Here is a 24,719-nt window from a genome sequence, read left to right on the forward strand (position 1 = left end):
GGGGAAGTCAAGCCAGGCAGCAGTCCTGCTGCAAGCTATCAATTGCAAGGTGGGAGCCCAGTACCTGTAAACATACTCCATAATAAAAGTAACCAAAATAATAGTTTATACTCAAGAGGTGACATGTCCAGCTAAATCGCAGAATGGGAACAAAAATCTGAAAGACAAAACCACGTAGTGCTTAAGCACTATATCTATGCAGAGATCAAATGAACAGAAACTATGCCTGGGATTTTCAGTACAGCCTAAGGGAGTTAGGCTCCCAAATCCTCTATGCCAAAATCTCAGCCCATATTCTATGAACATGGTTACCCCCAAGAAACCAGCTGCAGCTCTTGGGCTGGTCAGATAGCATCATGGCTGCTATACTGCACTATCAAACTTGGGACTAAAAATCCAAGACTCGGGCAGGAGTTTATTTTTGGAGAGCGATGAAGTCAATGGCCCTGCACTGGTGAAGCAGTCCACCTGTGCAGGAGGGGGGCTAGAGTAGTGTGTGTGAATTGATTTGCATCAAGCTGTTGTTCAAACATTCCAACTGATATTTGAGTTTATTGTACAAGGGCAATAAATGTGACAAAATGGCATGCTAAGAAGAGTATACCAACTCTCCATATTTAGGATCAATCTGATTTCCAGAAAAGTCAAGGCAGAAAATACCAATTCTGCCCATGTCCTCTGTGGGCAAGCTTTTGAAGATAGCAGCCAACTGTGATAAAAGGCTTTGGAAACAAACTCATAAAAGGCTCTGTTCTTATAAAATATACAAAGAATAAAAAGACATTTGTTATCAGAGTGATAACTCTATATCAGATCAGTTACCAGCCAAACCAAATGGAGACAATTTACAGCGAACTAAATAGTCAGAAAGTAAATGAGATTAAATGTTTTTTCTCAGCATTGTAGAACTTTTCTCAAGAGTTTCAACTGATTCAAATAAGTTTGAAATAAATGTTTTAATGTTGCCAATAGGAAATCTCTCTCCTGGACATCTTGCATACATGGAAGCAGTGTACTTCCCTCTGGATATAATCAGAAGGCACAATTTACTGGTCATTAAAGCAATGGATTTCTCTTCCTAAGCCTCCGTCAATTCAGTGGAGTTGATGTGGTTTGTCAAGATATCTTCTAGATAAGCAGCTACTACTACTTTAGCTTTGCCTTCTGACAGTTCCTCAATACCACAAATATGCTCAATAGCTCTTTTCAACAATCTGTCTCTTCCGTGGGATTTTGTGTGTATTCCTGCTTCATCTTCTTCAACCCCTGATTTCATATATTGCAAGACATAGGATCTGATCACATCCCCATTTTCTGCTATAGTTTTCCTAATGAATGGCAGGTCTGTACTGTTTGCCAAGCTTAACAAATGAATCAGAGCCTGGCAGATCTGCGTTCTCAGGCTGGCACTGTATTTGAACTCCAGAAAGTCCTCGGTGTCTTCACTCTTCTGCAAAGCGATAACCAAGGCACTCCAGATCTGGGAAACCTGTTCAGTGGTTCCGTAGCGCTCCCTTTGGGTAGGGATGGAGAGGGCCATGGCAGATTTGATTCGGACTTTGAAATTCTTGCATGATTTCACCACTGATGTAAGAGCATTATAGGCTTGTGCAGTCCAAGGAGCTTCTCCTGGGAAGCGCACAGGTTTGCAGTCAATAAAACATGCAAAATCAATGTTACAAAAGCAGCTGTTCATAGAGATTTATTACACTGATCAACCTTGTCTTCATTTGAAGACTCAGGATTTTTGCCATACACAGAAAATTATCAATTGATTTATTGAAATAAAAAATAATAATATTCTAGCCTTTTCCTCTATATCTGAAAAAAATATACTCAAGTGACGCTACATTTAGACTCCACCTGTGTAGCTTATATAACAATTCTTCCAGATAATCTGAATGATACTTTCTGGAAGCTCAGTGATTGAGTAGATGCCATTTATTACAAGGCAGAGGCCTTAACTTATTTTGTTTTGGTTTCACTGAAGGATGAAATTTATTAGTGAGTCCAATATTTTTACATTATTCTGAGTCACTAACCCTCAAATCTAGCACCTGCTATTGCCCTGATTCTTCAAACATGCACACACTTTACTACCATGAGTAGCCACATTGAAATCAATGTAGTCAAGTTAAGCATGTACGTAAGTATTTGCAGGAATGAGGTCTATTTAATTTCAAATGTACATTCTGGGCCAGATTCTGCCCTTGGATGTGAGAGAAACATTCAGCCCTTTGAGGGTTTCTTTCTTTTTTTAATTCCAAACACATGCATATGCCAGATCAATTCTTAGTAAAAACACAACCTTAAGATTTTTTTTTTGCACAGCTCGTTGTGCATTCCCCAAAGAGGTCAGTGAAAAAATTTTTAAAAGGAAGATTTTACTTACCAAGTGGCAAGGCAGGGTTTTTAAATACGTTTCCCAGCGCATAACATGCATTCCATCGTACTTTCATGGTGGCCTCACTCTGGACAGTAGAAATAAGGGCCTGAATAGATTCCTTAATGGTTTCACTGAATCTGGGTTTTACTATGTGATATGGTTGAAGGAAATGAAGCAGATTTCCTAGGGCCCGAACTGCATTGCTCTTTACCTAAAACACAAAGCAAAAAAATTTTTTTTTTTCCAATTTATACACATGCATCTGGCAAGGCCTCTCGGTGCATATACAGAAATAATTAAGTGCATATGGTGCTGAAATAAAGTAATTTCAGGGTTTTTTTTTGTTAAAAACCTTCCCATACCCTGTCAGAAAAATAACCCCTCAAACTGCTTCTTCAAAAAGTTCCTGGGAAAATAAGACAGGCTTTACAAAATGCCCGGAACTTCAACCAACTTAGGCTGTGTCCAACGGACAAGAAAAAGCGACACTTTGCACTTCACTCAGTGCAAACACCTAGGTGCCAGCAGTCCATATCTCCAGATGAGATAGCATTATTTTATTCTACACTAATCTAATGGTAGATGTGGGTTATGGTAATTCCAGTTGGCGGAGTCTTGACATATTTTGCAGTATGGCACACAGGATTTGTTTGTATGCAAGTATTGCTGTTACCTTCCCCGGTTACGCCATTCTTATGGATTATTCAAATGAAACGTTGTAAAAAAAAAATCAAAAGCAAGTAATGAGTGATTTTAATTTTGCTCTTGGCTTTATGCTTGGATTTATTCCTTTCCCTGCCCCACTCCAGCGTACCTTGTCTTTGTCCTTGGATGCTTCCGTTGCTGACCGTAACATTTTCAATAGTAGGAGATCTGAGAATTCCTCTTGGAAGCTCTGCCCCATCATTTCCCTAACAAAATAAAGCACACACCATCCAGGATCAGAGCAGTTAGAAATGAAAAAGACCAGATCAGAGTCAAGCCTCCTGTGAAGATAAGATACAGTTCCCCTATGTAAGATACATAATTGACTAAGTTGACAATACTCTTGATTTTAACTAAAATGCTGAGCTGTAAGACAAACACACTGAGCATAGTAAAAGCATATGATATTACACCTAATGCAATGATGATTTACATTTTACAGGAAAGCCTGCTGGTAGCGCAATAAGACTAATGAAATGCAAAGGTTAATAAACTGCTAACTGAGAGACAGAAAATGGCGTAGGAATCAATGGTAAATTTTCAATATGGCAAAAAGTTAATAGCAGGCTGGTCCACCGTTCTGTACTAAGACTTGGTTTGATTAATAAATACATTCACAATCCTATTTACCCTTTTATGTAACACAAGAATAAAGGAATATTCAATGAAATCAAAATGTAATAGATACAAAAAGGATAAAAGGAAATCTCTTTCTTATGCAGTACATAACCTGTGGAACTAATTGCTCTAAAATATGAAACTAAGAGTTTAATAAAAAGAAAAGGAGTACTTGTGGCACCTTAGAGACTAACAAATTTATTTGAGCATAAGCTTTCGTGAGCTACAGCTCACTTCATCGGATGCAAGAGTTTAATGGAATTCAAAAATTGATTAGATCTGGATAATGAAAACATCCACAAGCTACAGAAGGTAGGAATACAAATCCTCACGCTTTGAGGCATAAGGCAAACTCTAATTAAGAGTGGCTAGGAAGAAGCTTTTGGTACAGGCACATTAATCTATAACTGTCCTCTACAAGGGTTCTTGCACCTTTTTCTGACATTTATGGTAATGAACACTGTCAAATACAGGATATTGATCTATTTGGACACTGGTGGCCAACCTGAGCCTGAGAAGGAGCCAGAATTTACCAATGTACATTGCCAAAGAGTCAAAGTAATACGTCAGCAGCCCCCACATCAGATCCTCCCCCTCCCAGCACCTCCCACCCACTGGCAGCCCCACTGATCAGTGCCTCCCCCTCCCTCCCCACACCTCCCAATCAGCTGTTTCCTGGCATGCAGAAGGCTGGGGGGGGGGGGGGGGGGGAGCGAGGGCATGGCAGGCTCAAAGGATGGGGTGGAGTGGGGGCAGGGCCTGTGGCAGAGCCAGGGGTTGAGCAAAGTTGGCGCCTGTAGCTCCAGCCCCGGAGTCGGTGCCTAGACATGGAGCCGCAGATTAACTTCTGAAAAGCCGCATGTGGCTCCGGAGCCACAGGTTGGCCACCCCTGCATTCGGACCATTGGTCTGCCCAGGTATGGCAATTCATATATTACTGGGGGGACTAATAATAAAGATCTCAAGCCATTTATAAAGTTCTATTAGCCAAAATGTTGCTACCTACATGTTGACAATCAGTGTGTCTGTAAGGTTGCCCAAGGACCAGGCTGCTTTGGCACGGACGTTTGGAGACTTGTCCTGGAGGGAATTCAGGATAGCATTTGCTGTGTCGGCAACAAACATCACATCCTAGAAAATTTAAAGTTTTGTCGTTTTTTTAAAATGCATGGAAGTTCTTTCTTTAAAAGTGGATGGATTTCCTTAGCTCTGTATGCTTCACTGTCTTTGTCGTCACAGTGAAATCTGCAAAAACACCAGCTCTATTAAAGCAACCGTCTGTGCTAAGTAACAACTTTAAAGTATCTCTAATGTTCCCAGTACAGCTTCGTTTGATCTCTGGTTAACAATCTAACTCTAAAGTGTCCAAATTTGCTCCTCTCCTGGGTGACTGCTTCTACATGATTTCACTGCATATTTTAATTTCATTGGTACTTTAAGTTACTTTGATTTAAACATAATTACCTGGACTGACAATCTCATACTCATCAAATGCCATTGTCGAATAAGTAATTACTTCTCCAAACTCCCTGTTGAGCTGTCTCTCTAATGTTCTCTTTCGTGGCATGTTATATTTCGTTTCCATTTCCTTGTCTATGATTAAAGCTTTTCTTTCACAATATTTTAGACTAAAATTTCAACTTCAGCTACGATTCAAGTTTGTCAAAATAGTCACCCATGTAAGACTTCACAACCATGTGGCAAAAACAACGGAATCCTCTCTTGCAGCCAGGTGGGTTAACATGGCTCCAAAGGGCAGTTTGGTCCACCTGCACAGTTGCAAATCCACCAGCCATATGCACACACTTCCCCCGGGCCCCGCTGCATGCTGGGCTGAAGGGAGCTTTACAGTACACAGGGACAGACTCGGGCTAAGATGTTGTGCTGCACCTCCTGAGACAGAACTCAGCACAGAACTCGCAGTCCTGACAAGGGCTATCCTTGCTCTGAACTAACTTTGCACCCTCCCCATTCTGGGCTGCTCCACAGCCCCGGCTGTAACAGACAGTTCTAGGCCTGTCTAAGTTACGGCAACCTGTCCCCAGCTGCTCATGGGCCACAACCCTGCCTGGAAACTCTGCAGCACTACGTGCTCTGACTCTATTCTTGACATGCCCCTCCTGCTCCAGCCCCACTCTCACCATGCCCCCTAAGCGAGGGCTTGTGTAGGAGTCTTCAGCCCTACAGCTGCCTTCTGCAGTTCTTGCACCAAGGCAATCCTCTCCCAGCCAGATCCAGGGCTTTTAGAGCTTCCTCATACCTAGCTGGCCCTTTCACCTGACAAAGGGGCTGGAGGGAAGGTGAGGACCTTGCACTGCACCAACAGACACTCCACCTCCTGCCACATTTCACCCAGCAAAAACTGCACGGGTTCCATTGCCCATAGTGCCCAGAGAACAGGGTGGGCAGGGTTGGAAGAAGTACCAGCAAACCTCCAAAAATATTTCGAGCTAATATCTCAGCGTGTTGTATTACCATTGGCCTAAGAGGGAGGCCTGCTTCCCACAAAGAAACCTCATGTTCTACAGCTTGCTGCTCAACAAATGCATTGTGAAGAGCTCCGAGTAAGATAATAATGGCCCACTGCTAACCTGCCTAAGACATGAGAAGAGGACGTAGACTCCAAGGGCTCGGGCAGCAGCAGCTTTCACCAGTGGATTCTCACTGTGATTCAGCCCCAGCAGGAGCGTGATGCACAGTATCTGCTGGTCATCCTGCAATTAGCAATGGAAACAGAGAGAAGCATTCCTTAAAAGAGAACAGCGGTGACAATATTGTACTGCAGAGCCCCCTCTTTGGGAGAAAAAGAAAAAGCTAAGAACTGATGTGTGTTTTAAACAATGAACACCAAGAGTCTGCAGAAGCGATGGAATGTCCCGTATTCCCATACAGCAAATAAGTGGAAGAGCTGGCTGGCATTTGGATGCCACCCAGGAGACAGGAGTACTCCCCACTTTTAACATAAATAACCCCAACGCTGGTAAACAGGGCATTGTTGATTTCACCAAGCTGTATCTTTGTGATACAATGGCAACCAGCTAGGGCATGTGTGCTGGGGGAAAAGGACCAACAAAAAGGATTGGGGCAGACAATAGCTTCACTACCCACCTGGATAGAACAGGAACGATTGTAACTGTAGGGGAGCCAACATGCCATGAGAGAGAGTCACTCTTCAGTGTGAAAGCATTAAAGAGGGATCATAAAGCACGTTAAAGTTCACATTTGTACGGTTTGTGAGTATACAAGCCTGCAGCCAAGTCAACTGTGCTGCATCGGAGCCCTAGGTCAAAGTGGGCAATGACTGACACCAAAGGCTGAAAGGGAAGTGGGATCAAAGTACAGAGATGAAGTACACACTGTGCTTGGAGAAGCCAGACCAACAGAATTCCAGGGATATTGCTGCATTAGCAGTTCCTCTGTAAATGAGACCTGGCAGGGTTCTCTGAGGCAAGCAGGGCACAGTGACATGAATGGAGCTGCACAATACAGTGGCTATATGCTGCCAAGGCTTTAAAGCACAGAAGCATATTTCATTGTGTAAAAGGAGAGTAATGCCATCAGATTCAGTTGCAATTGAGAGAGAGAGCAAACATTACAGTTTCAGCTACATTTTGCTAGCCAGCCAAATGAAAAAAAACCAAGTGTGTGAACAACATCAGTCCACTGCCTTCAGTTCAGCTGTCTGCATGCTTCGCTGAACTTTATCAGCAAAATAGCAATATCTTCCACATCTCACACACAGAATGAGATTCTAAAGGCCTTTGTTTGCCATGCAACACAACCAGGCTATTCAACCAGGCCATTAATATTCAAGGCTTTGAAACAGTCTATTGCTTCCTTGAGTAGCCACCTCCTAAAATGCCTCTACAATCAAACTTTTTGAATATTCCCAAGCATGCCTTTTCTAATCTTAATCGGTCATGGTTTACACAGGGTTTTTGAATGTGAAGATTGGATGTTAAAAAAAAAAAGCAGTGACCATCCTTCATGTGAATTTAACACAGGTTCAGTATTAATATAGTTAGCGGGATAAAACCAGAAGACTCTAGTACTTAAAAAAAGACAACCAAAAGACATCATATTTTACCCGCAGACTGCTAAAAGCTTCCGGTAAGATAGAAGAAAGAGCATCACAGGCACTTGTCTGAAGGGTAGGATGCTGAGCATTCTGAAGGGCACCAGGTAAAGGGCCATTTAGCATCATAGTCCAAAAAGTTACAACCTGTAGTGGAGAAACTATGTTTACCAACTGAAACCATTAAACAATTGATGCTGATGTCAGGTGAACTTGACAATATTGCCCACATCTCTGAAATGAATGGTCTTTTCTAAGATCATCTTTAAAACATACCTAGTATCACATCAGTGGGTATAAATGAGCAGGAAATTGACTACTCCAACTATTGGAAATCTTAAAATAGTTAGTTGTACAAATAATGTTTTGGCTCGAGCTGCTTGTTTCATTTCTGTTTTATTTATTAACATTCCCTAAAATCGTTTTAAAAATAGCCTTCAGTTCACAGAAAGAATATTCTAACAGACCTACATTATTGCCAGAATCCCAATTTCTCAGCTTCAGCAAGCTTGTCAAAAACAGCCCCAAGCAATGGATTTCTCCGTGATCACACGCACTAGCATATCAGCCACCTCCTCAGTTCTTGTAGCAGGCAGAATACTGACGTGGGCTCTTGGACCACTTTCCTACGAAATGTCACTGAGGCTGTGTCTCTATCTAGGGTTTTATATAGCCACCCCTATCATATGTGGTATCTGAGCTCCTTGATATTCTTCCTGATCCCAAAGTTACAGCAGAAAGCAGGAGCAAAGGGAAAGTGTACAGTGAATACTTGTCTCTCATAAAAAGCACTTGTCCATGAATCTAAACAACGCTAGTAGGTCTAATTTTAGGCCTACCAAATGTGACAGAGCCCCTTTATGTATAAAATTTCTGACTCAAGTAGACAGACAAGAGATGCCCATCATACCTTGCTGTCACTTTCTTAAATTAGCTTGATATTTATCAGGAGATTTATTCAGCTTTGACAAAGGTTGCTGTATCTATCCTAGGATAGAACATGAACACACACACACACACAAATACTGTGTTAAAATGATGAGTATCAACAACAGCAGTTCCTGTCAGTTCATTTGAATAGCAGGAAACAGCCTATCACAATAAAATCCTACAATCCATGCTTATTTGTAGATCTTTACACTATCATAGTTTGCCGACCTCAGTGTATACCATACCAGCATCTAAAGATACTTTGTACTCTCCCTCCACTTTACATCAGATTGTTAAACATTGACATTCAGGGTCAATCACTTTGCAGCAGCTTTCACAACATGAGGCTTAATCAGGTGGAATCCCACCTCTAAAGTCCATATACTTACCAAGTTGACAGGTACTTTCTCATTGACAGCAATGGTTGAATCTGGTTTATGCTGTTGTACTATGCCTGTGCCCAGCTCCTCCAGAAGCTGCCAAGAAAAAGAAAATGAACTGGCTCCTTATCAAAGCAAACAAGTATTATTTGACTATGGAAATATTTAGCACAAACCACAGTCATTTACAGAATGAATGAAATCTGTTGTTACTTTACATTATTTTGTATTACACTCTCTGACTGCTAGCTCAGAGTTAGTGGAAAAGCTCTCCTAAATAAAGTCTCCAAACTTCTGTGCCAAAATGGATAGAAACGTCTTATGGTATCCAGAACAAAATGAAAACTCCCAAATCAACTGTTGTTAGAGTAATAAATAAGCGTCCAATTCTGGAATGCTTCCATAGCATTCAATGGAATTATGAGGGTGAAAAGAATGCAAGACTGGGGCCCAAACTTGTATTTCTTGATGTCCTAGAGTACAGTATTGCACAATTAGCTACAGTATGGACAAGGTATAGGTCTTGTTTGTAGTGTACTGCATGAAATAGACACATAGAAGCACATTCAGAGCTCTCCTTCCATACAATTGTCTTGAATTATAATAAAGGTATTGTCACATCAAGCTTAGCTACAAATACTTTTAGAGCATATGTACAGAGCAACACTATCTAGAGTAACACTTTACTAGATAGTAAAAAGCTATCTGCATTTCTCCAAGCTCTTACTTTGGCACCGTGGAGCTGAATGGACGGATCTGTTTCCTCCATGCATTTGCAAGCCACCTCTCCAAGCTCTAATAAATAGCTCTGAGCCACAGAGAAATAGCCCTTCACAAGAAGTGCCAAGACCTGCAGAATAGGAAAAAAAAATACTGAATGGAATTTACCAAAATGAAAAGAGAACATTTTAGTCAATGCAGTAACCATACACTAAACTCTAATATGAGAGCTAGAAAGTACAACACAAACTAGCGAACACAAAAGATATTTGGACTCTGTAGAGTCTATTGTCTTGTTTAACAGAACACGTCGAAAGCGCTATCAAGCAGGAACTTGCAGTATATTCATTTCTCTAATTTAAGTGAGCTCTCCTGTAGCTAACAACTACCTAAGCAAAAGAAAATCTGCAAAAGTGACAAGCCTTGAATCTCCTGTAGTTTGGCTGTCCTGGTTAACGAAGCCAGCTGTGACAAGCATCCATTACTCTGGCAAGGGAATGAGGTTGCTTAATTTCCTCGGGATGGAAGCGACAAAATTATACTTTTCTACATTGTTGCATAAAGAAAAACAGAGGTGAGTTTATGAGTCTCAACCTTCCTATACCGTGCTTCACGCAGGCCAAAGTCATCTACTGTTAGTATTTCACTGATAGCAGATCTTTCTAGTCAAGATTTAACTTATATGCAACACTGGAAAGAGAGAACACAGAGAACACTCCCAATTCTTACCAGATGCATACACGCCCCATCATCAAACAAGGTTACCAAATCATAAGGGCAGAAGAACCGGCTGGTACTGGAGAGATTTGACATTTATTCTTAGTTTCATACATTTAGTTGGCTCGTCTAGTCGTTTTCCATTCCTACCTGTAAAGATTCCAGTCGAACAGGAGATGGTTCATAGACAGTACCAGCTGTGAAGCTAGTATCGCTATCAGAATAGGAATCCTCTCTGGGCAGAACAACAGTGGAGATACAAAGACGTATGAGCCAGCAAGGCTCTGAAGATGAACTCTCCCAATTGTCCGTGGCTTCCCCTTGCGAAGGTGGTGCTCTTCTCCACCACTCAGAGGAACTGAAGCGATGAGGGGTTGCCGTACCACTGCTACTTAGTCCGGAAGAACTAGGCTGTTGCAGAAGTAACTGTACTTCTGGAGAAGGAGCTTGAGCAGATACTATAGCCCCTAACAGCGTGAGGCTAGAAACCCGAACATTAACATCTGTTAAAGAAAATAAAGGAAAATAAAATAAAAGGTAAACACCACTAAGCGGTGGAGTTATTTACATAGTTACCAATCACGGGAAATGTTTCTAAATAAATAAATAACAAACCAAATAAATAAAATAAAAAAATACTAGCAATTAAGAATTCGTGCTGAGTTAAGAATCAACATATACAGCGAGAAAAGAATCCAGCCCAGTGCAATGCAAACCTTTATGACGAATGTATGGCTTTATCTGGTTCCAAACTCTTGTCAATAGACCAGGTTTTAAGCGGCTGTACGGTGCATTCGATACCAAATTTGCCAGGCACTAAAACACACAAGAGATAACCGCATGAGAGGTGACAGAGGCCAAACTGAAAATGTGGCTCTCTCGTTTTGTACTGTGGAGTTAGGTCATTTAGGCAGCTACATTGATTAAATTTGCAAATAACTGAAGAGAGTTGGTCAGTATTTGAAAATTTGGCCCGAAAGCTTTGCTTCTAGAACAATTACTGTGATCAAACATGACAAATCATAAAAATCAAGCTAGGGAAGGAATATTTTAGATTAAAAACTCAAATAAAAATTGCCATTAAAAAACGAAAACCCTTTACAACTACAGCACTATTTTGTACATCTGCTCAGCCCAGAAGCCATAAGAGAAATATGGAAACAAGAAAACTGTGTTCAAGAGAAACAATGGGAATTTCCAGGCAGACTCAATTTGCCAAGCCTTGTAAGAAAGAAAAAAAACCTGCTGTTGTGACCCAGGCAGCTCTCAGGATTTTTGCATAATCACCCTGTCTCAGGCATGTCTGGAAAGCATGAGGTCTGCTGTGAAGGTCATTAGAAAATTGCTTTGAGGCTGAATCGGAGACACTTACAAAGTGTAAGCACGTTCAAAGTAAGTGTACGTACCTTGATGATTTGAGTAAGCGTTTGTGAGGAGGATTCTGCCACTAGGGCTAGCAGCAGACAGCGATGTAACTCTCTGATGCTGGAAGCAATCGTTACCGAGAAAGGAGTGAAAGCTCTTTTATGGTCATGTGCGTCTTCAGCAACAGAAAGAAACTGCTTAGAACCTTCCAAGGTGGCGGAGAGAACTTGAAGAGCACAGGCCCGAGTCTGAAATGATACAAGATTTCAGTTCTGTTTCAATCAAAGAAACTGTGGGAAAATGTCAAACTTTCCTTATCCTGCTGCTTCACATTCTGTGTGTGCCTGTTACACAGCACCTTTCTCCTCGCTGGGAAAAAAATGGTTAGTGTGTGTGTCCAGGCTGCAGGATATGCTAACATCATGGAACCCAGCTCTGCTGAAGCATGACAGCATTTTGCAACACACTTAAAACAGAATGTCCTTGGCCTCCAAAAAACATGTTAATATGCAGAGTATGTACTCTATTACCTGCACAAATGTTATGACTGCAGGTCAACAGCAGATATTCACAGGCCTGGCTTTGAAACTCAATTATCATCAAGTGTCCATTTCTTTTCATTATTGGGGTATTGTGATTCAACACCTCGTCCCCCAGGTTTCCTTGGATTCTCCTAGCAAAAGCTTATAACTGTTCTGCCCTTTACCATTCAGGCATCAGCAAAGAGACCTCCACATCTGGAATTCAGGGCATTCTAAAATGCGCAATTCTGGACCTTGCAGATCTTTACCATGCATCAACTAGCAGTTTGTAAATGCTATGGGAAAGTGCCCATCCAGCTCAAAACACATATCCTTTTTGGGGGTTGGTTTAATTAACACTTTCCAGCTTTTTCACCACTCACCTTACTGGACGCCTCCTCTAGAAACAAACTGAGATATCTCAAATTCACATTCTGCTTCAATTGCCTTCCCTGGCACAGCAGTCCATGTATTTATTTATCCTGTGTGTGTGAAGCGCCACCATTTCTCAATTTGAAGGGACCACCCCCACTTTTTGAACCTCTTAGGGCTTGTCTATATAGAGAAAACGCCCACAATAACCGGTGAGCACTAGCTACTCCACACTAATTCCCCATGTGGACACACTGAGTGCGCAATAAGAGTGCCTTTGTGCACATTAGCTTAATACGCTTTGGAAGTGTGCTACACTAAACCTCCCAAGGGCACTGTTAGTGCACAAGAAGAGAGTGTCCACAGGCGGAATTAGTGCAGAGTAGCTACTCTGGTTTAAATTCACACAGTAGCTTGCTGCGCACTAACTTTCCTGTGCAGACAAATCCTTACCATAGTGTGAAAAGTTTTCTTTTATCTCTTCTGATTTGACCAACCCCTTTCATACATTTTAGAAACTCTTTGGTCACTTCAAAATTTTCTCCAAGAAAAATATGTTCAACTCCAATAACCTGGTCTCATAATTTTAGAGTCTACATACATAACAGATCTTTTGTTATCCTAATAATGCACCTGCTCTTTGTCCGGTACAGTGATACAGGCCACAAAGACCCCAGCAAGACTGCTCTATTATATTAAAGATCAAGGAAGGCAAATCGGAAGACTAGTTCTTGAAAAACAAGGCTTTTAGGACAGCAATTTCACTTACCTTTGGAGAGGGATCCTTCAATGCAATAGTCATCAAGGACACAGACTGTGGGCTGCCTATTCCAGGTGTATCAGGAACAAATGCTGACCAGTAGCCATAAAGAACTTTTTTTTCTATTGATTTGATAGTGGAAAGGAAACAGGCTAAAGCCCCTTGACGAACTTTGGCTTGATAAGATCTTTAATTAAACAAAGAGATGAATTAATAGCAGCTCTGAAAAAATAATTGATTTGACCTCATTTATTCAGGTTACTGACTAGCTATAAGAACTTCAGGTAGAATAGCTAAGGCCAAAAGGAAAAAAAAGAAAAGAAAGCATCAGTTTACTTTCAAACTACTACTAATTACCACCTTTCAACTTTCCTAGTTAATAAATTATACAAATCACATTAAATGATTTCTCTAAGAGTTTCATTTAAGAATCCAGTACTGGGATTGTGTGAGTGGGAGAGTGAGTAAAACGCTGCACATGGGCAAAACTGGTGCCAGATCTACAAAAAGGACAAAAAGCATTATTTAACATGCCACGCAAGCATTATTGTTATGAACCACAGTATTATTTGCTTCCATGTTTTACATTTACATGAACAACAATAACCTCATTTTGCTCTGTATTCCACCTTCAGCATCAGAATACTCCGACTCACTGCTGCTGATCCTTTTCCAGCTGGGACAGCATGATGTTAAGTGATCCTTTCCAGCAGGCATGTATGCAGCATCTAATGTGCGATTCCAGGGATTTAGACAAGGATTGTTTTGTGCATCGCCTGAACATAACTGAAATATATCCACTGCATGGATTGCTCCATCTCCTACATCACTTTCTAATTCTTCTTTCACTTCTTCCCCCAACTGTCCTTTCTTTTGTTTCCCCTTGGACTTTTTTCTTCGGGTCTGTGTGAACAGGAAAAAACAACACAAAAGGCTGAGACGAAAGTAAGAATTTTGCACCCAGAAAAGATTTTATTATTCTGCAAATCTCTTCAAATGACAACACGGTCACTTCTGAGAAAAACAGAGACCCCTCAATCCCCAAAAGTAGAATAAACTCTAGCGTGTTCAGTACTTAAGTTCACCAACATGGAGTTGCACATTTTATAAGCACATCGATGGCGTATTTTAGGGAGACAGATTGATTTTAGCTAGTCAAAGAAAAAGTTTTGGTCACAGGTATTTAGTTACTATTATGAAATAGTGTTACGTAAATGAATTATACATACACTGACACAATCAGATCTTAATCGATTTCAGCTTGCATACTCCATTTTTTAATAAGACAAAATAAACTTAATATTAACACCTTAATGTCCCATAGGTACATGTCACAAGACTGGTTTGCTTGGACATTTTGGATGCAAACCTCTAGATATACATAAACGCTAACCTCCAACTATCAGTGTAACTACAAGAGTTTCCACAATTCTCCTTTATTTTTCTTTAGAAAAAAGTATTTTTACACTGAGACACTTAACAGTAGGATATCTTTTCAGGTGTTTTATTTATGTATTCCTGTAGCTCTTTTGGATTTATAGGAGACACTCATTAACTTTAAAAGATTACAAGCCAACACAATGACCCTACAGCTTTATTTTGTTTAACGCCTTTCATGTAATCTGTAACCCAAAACATTTTACAGGGTTAAATAATAAACAGCAAAGGGAGAGAGAAACAGAGATACGCAAACAAGGGAGAAAACTCATTTTTAGATGAGCCTGACTTCCCCAGGAAAAAGTAAAAGTGATTGTGTGTTAGAAGAGAAGTAATGTAACTTGTGATGGAAAATGCCACCATCAGTCCCACATCTTCAGGCCGCAAGTTCTTGACTACAAATGAATAACTGATGCACACAGCTAGAGTCCATCAAATCAATCTCTGCAGAACCCTCTGTTTTAGTCATCTGACTTTACAGAGCAATGTGTTATTCAATGCAGACATTTATAATCAATGCCATTAAGGCAAGCAATGTGAAATACACCAAATGCCGAGAATGTGAAGGAACTTTCAGCCATTAACACCATAATAGGAAATATACAGTCAAAACAAATAAACACACACAAAAATCAACATGTGGTATAATTTAAGTTTACCCCTGTTTGTTTAATGGTGCTCAATTCCGACTGCTCCTGTTTGACAGGTGATCGTCCATCATACTGAGGAAGTGGGGCTGGGTACAAGACTGCAGGCATTTCCACGTTCAGTCCAGGAAGCCCATAGAACATGCATTTCTGAAACAGTAACAAGAACACCAGCGTTCTGGTCCATTCGGATGTGCAAAGAATTGTCGTATATTCAGGTGCTCACCAATTGTTTTCAGTTTATCTTATGACTTTCTTCTCCGGGTCTTGTCTCCCTACGCTCATACCCTAGCTGCCAATGGCAGATAAGTCAGCACGAGGAGACTCAACTAGCACAATAAAATGCCTGTATAGTAATTCTGATTCTCTAATCAGACAAATTTTGGCAACCAAATTCAACTATTTCTAGAAGGATTTTAGCAAGGGTCCAACTAATGAGAGACTTGCCTCTTAACCATCAAGGCGTTGCCACCACTTTCTTTGTGAGGGAAGTCCAAGTGAGAGAACTGAAGGCTTTATCATATTCTAGAGAGAACTTTTCCCCTTCTTCCATGTCTTTCATTCCATTTTTCAATCTTATCCTCCTTCCCCACACATCAGCTCTCCATCTGATTCTTTTTTCTGTCTTCTCTACCTTTTCCCACTGAAAGTGAAACAGGAGCACACACTACACAGTCTCTCTCTCTAGAAGTGGATTTAAACCAAGAAACTATTCACCTTTAACACAGCAAGAAGGGACCCAAGCTGATCAGTCTGCATTAGCTTCATCTTCCCACCGTTTAAGAGCAACTGGATACCTTTCAGAGCATTCTGTAACAGCTGAAAATAACTTCAAATTAGCCAACACACACAAATACAGCATCTGTCAACTTATGAACTTCATACCTTATATAGTGCAAAACAACATGACTGCTTAGCATCACTGAGATACTTGGAACTGTTTTCATGTTACTCAAGTAAAATGAGGTTAGAGATATTAGCCAAGTTTTAGCTGGCAATATTTCAACTCACAAGACGTGTACAGCCTCTGGCAAACAGGAAGCCTTTGATTATAACAGATTTACTTATTTCAAATCAAATTTTAAAAGTTGTCTAGATGTTCCACGGCAAGATGTAGTATAACTTTAAAATTAGTGTATTTCAGCATATTAGCCTCATACGTACCATGCAAAAAGTGATGTCATCTACATCAGAGGTTTTTGAAGACTGTAACACATTTAGGAAAGTTTGAAAGCACAGACTTCTGTAAGACTCATCTAAGTATGGCTGTCCAGGCACACTAAAATGAAAGCAGATGCAGCTAGTCAAGCTGTGGCTCTCAATATAAAGCTATACAAATTGTTCTTACAGATAACGTTACACAAGCTCAGATCTCTCCTTCCCCAGCATAGCAGAGACATGGAGTGGGACTGCACTTTGGCACCTACGAAGGATGAAACTCTAGCACCGTAAATACTATCTGGAAACACTGGTTAGTAAAATTTCAGTACGCCTAAAATTTACTCTAGCTTCTGGCTTCTCCTGCCTGATTAAAGTGGATTCCTATGTTTGGTATTCCAGGCTGCGAGTAGGTGCAGAATGACACTAATGGGAGCAGTGTCACTATTCTGCTGGGAATGTCCTCATATATAGGTGCACAGGTGATTTAATGAAGCTGCGTGCATATATCTTGGGATACAATTTAGCCCTTAATAGGACCTTGAAAGGCTTTTACATTTTCCTTCATTTTCACAAAAACATAGACTGCCTTAATGCAGTGACAAGTTTACCTTTTTTTAATTTAAATAGCCACCCATCTTTCTTTACTAATGAATATAAAGAAGGCAATCACTACACCACTTCAATCTGTGCTGCCTGCATATCATCTTATCATAACACGAGCATTACTGCAGTGGCTCTAGACTCATTAAACAACTTTCTTTGTGCTGGATCCCTAAGCAGCTGGTGCCCATATGTTTAATTACCTCAAGTCACCGGTGTGCAAGTTTGATAATGTTCACAATAAGGCTCAAATACTGCAAGTGATTTTCCTGACAGTAGAATCCAATTAGAAAATCACATTCAAAAGCGCCAGACGCTGCACTTTGCTCATATTTAAGTGACCTCATCCAGGACCTCGGTAGACTCTTCCTTTTTAAGGGTCCCATTCTGTGGGACATCAAACCTTCCTTCATAATTGCAAAGCTCTTTAGAGCAGCTCCAAACTCCTGCTCGCGTAGACTGATTGATTATTCAGTCTAAGTTTGTCATAGACAAACAAGAAAAAGCTTCCCTCTGTATTTGAATAGTTTAGTGAAGGTTTTCAGAAGTAACGAGATCTTGCTCTGGCATCAACTTATTAATTCTTGGAATCTTATAACAAATCATTCATAGACCAAACATTCCACTGCAACAGATAATCCCAATGCAAGATGTAATCAATTGTTTCATAAACATTAACAACCACCACATCAACCAACTGACTACTGCCTGCATAGACCAGGTAGTAGCACAACATACCTGCCTTTCCCCCCCCCTCCCTAAATTAAATGTCTTAAGAAATAATTTTAGTTTTGGAAATCTGAGAATTCCTGGTTTTCCCCAAATGAGTATGACAATGGCTAGGAGCACTGCAGTTTTAACTTTCACACACAAGTCATGTTTATAACTTCCAGGATGCAACACAAAACAAAGCTGTCAGGGAAAAAAATCTTCTCCTTTTGGCTTTCATCAAAAGGCAAAGTCCCACTAATCAATGGGACTGTTCAAGGCAATGGGACCTATTTATATAGCCCTGAAACCATTGCATTGATCTTGCCTTTACTGTGCTTAGCAGGTGGACTGAACAGGCTGGCTGTCAGAATTTCCAGATGCCCATCTTTTAAAGCACCCATAAAAATCACTGAAAAGACTTGATTTAATACCTGAGACATAGATTTGCCATGCTGTGTACTGCTGCCCTCCTGAGTTCCACATCAGGCTGAGCAAGATCACTGAACTGTACCAAGAGTCCACTCTTCCCCAGCAAATCCGGGAGATACTAAAATAAACCATTAACAGTCACTATGGGCCAACAAGATACACAGTCAGGTCTGGTGAATGCAAATCAATTGGCAAATTCCATTTTTACTTCAGAACAACAGATCTACAGTCAATATGATATAAATCAAGCTACTCCTTAAATCTTATAGCTAGATATAGATATACCAACTACAGAATAGGTTTGACTGATATTCAAACAGAACTAGGATTTACATATCCTCTGATTAGAAATGATGTTCATTTGCAAAGTTGTCATTCATTATTGTGGAGGCATTGGTCATGACCCTATAGTTAAGACTGAGTTCCATTTTGTACTAAAGCAGAGATGCAACCTCCTTGTTTTGTATGAAAAATATAGCACACCCTTCCCAAATTTACAGCACTTGCTCTTTGGGTATAGAATGAATTTTCTGAGCATTTAAAAGTAAATCCATTAACTAGTTTATAAAGTAAAATTAATTTAAAAATGTATTAAGAAATGTACTGTCTGTGTCAGTCTTTTCTCTGCCCCAGAAGATCTTAACAATGGAACACAGACACTTCACATTTTGCAGATAATTACAGTTAATTAATACCTTGTACAGAGACTATATTTGAAGACACTAGGTTGTAATTAAGCCAAGTTATTAACGATTGTTGTATCTAATTGCTATTGTTATACAGACTTCAGACGGGCTCAAGTCAACAGCTCAGGAACTCTTAAGAGGTATCATTGTGACATCACAGATAACTCAACCCATTAATACCTTTCTTCTGCACCTAATTTTCAAGCAAAAATTCTATTGGTTGTAATGAGTCAGTGGTGTCAGGGAGACTGTATGTGTGTCAGGAGTTCACAGTGGTAGGCCACTTGGTGCAGCTGTCACTGCTCTTTAAAGAGCTCATAGCTTCATGCTAACTCTGGCATCTGTGCTTGAAAGGCTCTCATGGCACTGCTATTTCAGCTCCATTCTACAATGAGGGTTTGATCCTTCTGCTGTGTGAACCTCAGGTTCCCGCTGAGCACACGGAGCCCCAAGGGAACATGCTTAACACCCTGCAGTGGCGCATAATCCAAAGCCCACTCCTGTGATGGAATCTGCCCTTATAGCAGGAAATAGGCTCTCACAGGGAGGCAGGGCACATGCTACAGCAGGGCAATTCTGTCTAGGTCACCTCTCCATCTGGCTGAGATGGGGACACCATGGGCTGGCCAGTCTTCACACAGCACTGGTCTCATCAACACAACCCTTTAAACCAATAAGTCAATTGCAAATTAAGGTCCACATTCACCAGTGTGCTGTAGCTGCTTTGTGCTGATCTGGCGATGCAAACCAGCTGTACAAGCAGATTAATTGGCTCATGTGCTCTGGGGTTACTTTGCCCTATAATGATGCTAAAAGTGGAAAAATATGGAAAAAAAATCTTAAGTAAAGTATATTAAAACAGTTTAATCTAATCTGGAACAACAAACAGTAAAACAACACTATGGTTATTGTACAGCCTCACTATAGGGCAAAGTTAAAGTTATTTGGTGCCTTAACTGTGCATTTCTTACCTTAATATGTTTGGATTTTTCTTCAGTGTAACCTTAACTTTGAATTTCATGGATTTGTAATGCTTGATTATAGAATTATTACAACATCCCTGTAATGCATTTTACCCTTCAATTACTGACACTGTGTTAAGATGGAGTTAAGGTTGAGAGTATGTGTGTCTGGGAATATGACATTTTTCTTTTCTTTTGGAGGAAAGACACGGGAAGGGAGTCTAGGGATCTGAGGCTTTGGAGATCACTTTCTCTTAGCAATAAATTCAGCACAGCTTTCAACCTACCTTCTGACAATTTGGTCCATTGTTGTAAAGAAGAGCTGCTAAGGCTTGCAGAATTTCAGTGTGTGTCCAAGAGCTGCACTGTTTGAGAGCAGAGATGGAATAGGATAGAAGAAAGTCCAGATTCTGTTCATCAACCACTACCTGTCATCATATAAAAACACAGAATTAAAAAAGAGCTTCCGAAAGGCATCCTTATTATATTGCACATTGTTCAAGTCAGGGTAACATTCCTCTAGCTGGGTAGTGACCCAACTGATTTGGCTGTTAGAAATTCATGCTGCTACAGAAACAGCCTACATTTAGGAAACGGCCATGGGATCTTGTTTTCCCCAAGACTGAAGGCATAATACACAAGCTTTTCTGTCTCCTGTGAGAGGGTCAGCACATGTAGTTCTTACATCAGCAACCCTTTAGCCAAGCAAGGACTGTAGACCAGAAGAACGGTAGGATGAATAGGAAGGTGAAAATCCAAGCACGTTCATATTAGATCCTCTTTATTGGTTATGCCTCATGGAGACGAGAGCCCTTTTGGTCCACATCCATGTGCTTGGAAGGGTAGGAACAGAACCATCAAATTTTCCATACCTGGAATCTGTTAAGTAAATGATGAATGAGCTGACAAACTTTGTTGACAAGATGTTCCTGACTGAGATGAACCAGTTGACAGGCTTGAACAAGTAGAGCACAAACATCCTGGAAAAAAAAAATTGTTAAAGAAAAAAGAGCCAGAAGCCTTAATGATTATTTGTCATTGACCCAATACAAAATTGTGGTTTCAGAGTAGAGACCATCCCATCAGCTAAGGTCTCAATTGTGCAAATGGATTTGCATGGGCAGAACACCTGGATCCATGGTCTAGATAATATTTAGTCCTGTCATGAGTGCAGGGGACTGGACTAGATGACTTTTCGAGGTCCTTTCCAGTCTTATGATTCCATGTGGAGCCCAACTGAAGTCAATAGAGCACCTAGTGAGTAGACTGTCCCACTGACTGTCCATATGACACAGGCATCCATGTGCTGGATCTGCCGCTAAAATATCACTTAAGAAACCAGCACTGAGAGAAATAATATTTAAAGACTAAGGCATAACATACAATACAGACCAAAGAAAAAAGAGGAGGCAGGAAACCAAGGAACAGAGGAAAGAAAAAAGGAGCAATGTGTAAAATATTAGGTGAAAGGAGAAGATTACCCTAAGCACTTCCAAAAATTAAAAGAAAAGCTGGGCAACTGCTGTGAAAAACAAATAGGAAGACTAATGGGTAACTGAAGATTGTCACTGCTTTAACGTCAAAGTAGCATGCTATATACAATGTACCCCCAATAAATTATCTTCATTTTTGCATAGTTAATGTGTTCCCCCTACAAAACAATTACTAAGATGTTGTGCAGTAATTGAGAATCTAAATGCTGCAGAGACAGGAAATTGTCAAAGAAAGTGCTAACAACCATCTTAATTATGTCCATCATCTTCTCCTACCCACGGCATATAAACCAGAGATGTCTGCTACCACTGACCCTACCCCACTGCACATGACTACTACAACTCAGCCCGGCTTCCATGCTCCCTGCTGCAAGAGCGGGAAGCATGGCACTCCTAAAAGCCGTGACTCTCAGAGTATGTCTATGTGGCAGGTGGGAGGATAGACAGACTTGAGCTAGCATGCTAAAAACAGCAGCATGGTCAGGATGGCTTGGGTTAGCTGTCTGTCTACACACACTTGAAAGTGCCCTCCCAGCTGCTGTGTAGACAGAACCTCATGGTCTAGGCTTCTGACACTACAGTAGGGAGCTTGAGAGGCTAAACTCAAGCTGGGGCTCTCAGGACTTCCAGGATTCCTGCTACTCAGCTGGGCTCCCCAGGATGCCCAACTCTCAGGGCAGCTGGCTTCCCAGGCTATGGGATTCAGGCAGCCCAGGGAGCCAACTTGCCCAGGAGGTTGGAAGCCCTGGGATCCCCAGTCCTGGGGGAGTGGTTATGGCCAAGCTGTCCCAGAGCTTGCTAAAGGGGCAGGAGGAGGGGGGAGACTGTGAAACTGATATGAATGATGTCAATTTCACAGAGGGACTGCAGGGGATCCAGGAAACTTACTTCCTTTCAGAAACAATGTATTTTGGAACTTCTGGTTCTTGGGAAATTTTGAAAAAAGCTGGGTTTGGTCTGAAACCAAACTTCAACATGATAAAATTTCCCATGAACTGGACATTCCAAATTTTGGCCAGCTCCAGAGTGTCATGACCTATAGATAAGCTAGTAGATCTATTAGCCATATGAAGAGAGTAGATGCGGGGAAACAGGCAGAGTTAACATGGTTATAACACCAGGAAGTGGGCAAAGGGCACTGACCTATAAGTGAATTGCAGCACAGGAGCAGAGTTAAGGTTAATGTTAACGTTACAATTTCCCGACTGGTGTTTCGGTAAGCATATGGGGCTGCACCAGCAATGACACTAGTTCAACAGTGGATTGCCAAAATGACCTGGTTAACACTTGAAAGTTGTACCGATATAACTGTGTTGGTTAGGGGATTTTTTTTTTTTAAAACCTAAACAGTTATGCTAGTTAGTAAAAGCGCTAGACATAGCCATACTGGTATAAAGGCGACTTATGCCAGTATAGTTAGTCCCCTTCTCACATGGGAATAGCTATACTGGCATAAAGCACAACTATCCTGACAGAAGTGCGTCCAGACTAGGGGTTGTACCGCTACCTACACCGTTAGAGTAGGAAAGAGGTACAACTTTCTAGCCTCGAGGTGGCCCTTCTGAACGTTTCCATCCTATGGGTGGGCTGCGAACAGGCCTGCACCGAACCATTACGCTCAACGGGGGCAACACTCATCCCCCTCCGTGGTACGGTTTAAATCAGGATCAGTCTCTGGGGGCAGGTGGCGACACGTGGGGAGCAAAGCTGGGGGGAGGGGGGAATGGCGGTGGCAAGGGAGCACCTGCCTCAGGTGCAGCCTGGCAGCTGGTGAGGCGGCCGGGTATTCGGGGACAGGGCTTTACCAGGCCCACCCCGCTTCCTTTCCTCCACACTCAGGCTGCCAACCCTGCGGCCTCTGCCCCACAGCTGCCACCCCACACGCCCCTGGGTCCCACCCCGCCCCATTCCCCCGGCCGATCCCCCGTCCCCGCGAGCCAGGCACCCCCTGTTCTCGGGGTCCCCGCCCCCCGGGGCGGCCTCATTCCCCAGCCCGGTCGGGACCCGTGGCGGGCTCGGCCCCCCGCTACCTGCGGGCTCGGCGCCCCCGCGGGCCCCGGCGCCCCCGGGCCGCAGTTCTCGGAGATGAGCTGGTCGAACAGCAGGTGCAGCTCGGTGCGGCGGCCGCTCCCGCCCTCGCCCTCCCGAGCCGGGCCGGGCCGGGGCCGCAGCGCGCCGACCCGGGCCAGGTAGCGCCGGATGGAGCCGCTGGGCTCGGGCTCGGGCTCGGGGCGCGCTGCCTCCTCCCCAGGCCCCGCCGCCGCCACCGCCGCCATCTTCCCCGGCCGGGCCGGCGTCAGCGCTATGGCAACCGGGTAGCACTTCCGGGTCGGGGTGACTGTGGGCCCCCATCAGCCCCCAGCTCCCTTGAGCTCCAGGGGCCCAGTCCCCATCACCTCCCAGCTCCATTCCACCCAGGGGCCCAGCCCCCAGCTCCAATGCCCCTGAGGGTCTCCATGTTCCCCAGCCCCAATCATACGCCCTAGCTCAATTGCACCCCATGGGTCGGATGACCATCTTTCTCTGCAGGGCTGGCCCAAGCTCTTCCTCCCACCCCAGGACTGGCCCAAGCCGCTCTCCCAGGCCCCCTTCCCCGTGCGGGGGGCAGGCAGGGCTTGGGCGAGCAGCGACGCACATACTAGATAGGGTGACCACATTTCCTAAAGGCAGGGACTGTTGTTGCTACTCGCCCAAGCCCTGCCTTCCCCCCGTGCCCAAGGCTGGCATTGCTGCTCCCACACATGTTCTTCCGCCCCCCACTTTTTTGACAAAAGTGGGCATTTGTCCCGATTGCTCTTGCCAACTGATCAAAAGAGTCGTGACGGCTGAGACGGGGCTTAAAAAAGAGATTGTGCTAGCCAAACAGGATGTATGGTCGCCCTACCCATGGGCTGCAGCCCCCATCACTCCCCCCACTGGACATATGGCCGATGGAGGTCAACCCCAGCTCTACATGTGTACCTATCACTTAGGGTGCCTGCAATTTGGGGGGCCTGTCATCTGTGATTATTAAGATTTGGGGCACCCATAATTTTGTTCAACAG

At 42.5% G+C, this 24,719-nt stretch overlaps 1 protein-coding gene across 2 annotated transcripts; it reads right to left on the bottom strand.

The window, feature by feature from the left end:
* Positions 1-532: 532 nt before the first annotated feature.
* On the bottom strand, positions 533-23,966 carry HEATR6 (HEAT repeat containing 6). 2 transcript variants are annotated; one of them, XM_037880352.2, is made up of 20 exons: positions 23,706-23,966; positions 21,055-21,162; positions 20,470-20,610; positions 18,537-18,652; positions 16,798-16,912; positions 16,351-16,452; positions 15,646-15,783; positions 14,157-14,452; positions 13,559-13,736; positions 11,938-12,144; positions 11,248-11,347; positions 10,682-11,034; positions 9,822-9,944; positions 9,104-9,190; positions 7,797-7,931; positions 6,301-6,423; positions 4,716-4,840; positions 3,201-3,297; positions 2,393-2,597; positions 533-1,629 (listed from the first exon to the last, which is right to left on the bottom strand). In XM_037880352.2, exons 1-20 carry the CDS (start codon positions 23,949-23,951, stop codon positions 1,079-1,081), a joined length of 3,546 nt encoding a protein of 1,181 aa, XP_037736280.1. In that variant the 5' UTR covers positions 23,952-23,966; the 3' UTR covers positions 533-1,078. The 2 variants fall into 2 exon arrangements, with proteins under 2 accessions (XP_037736280.1, XP_037736281.1); XM_037880353.2 differs by lacking the exons at positions 18,537-18,652; positions 23,706-23,966.
* Between the last annotated feature and the right edge of the window lie 753 nt (positions 23,967-24,719).

Source organism: Chelonia mydas, chromosome 17 (genome assembly GCF_015237465.2).
Source record: "Chelonia mydas isolate rCheMyd1 chromosome 17, rCheMyd1.pri.v2, whole genome shotgun sequence".
Classification (NCBI taxonomy): Eukaryota; Metazoa; Chordata; order Testudines; family Cheloniidae; genus Chelonia; species Chelonia mydas.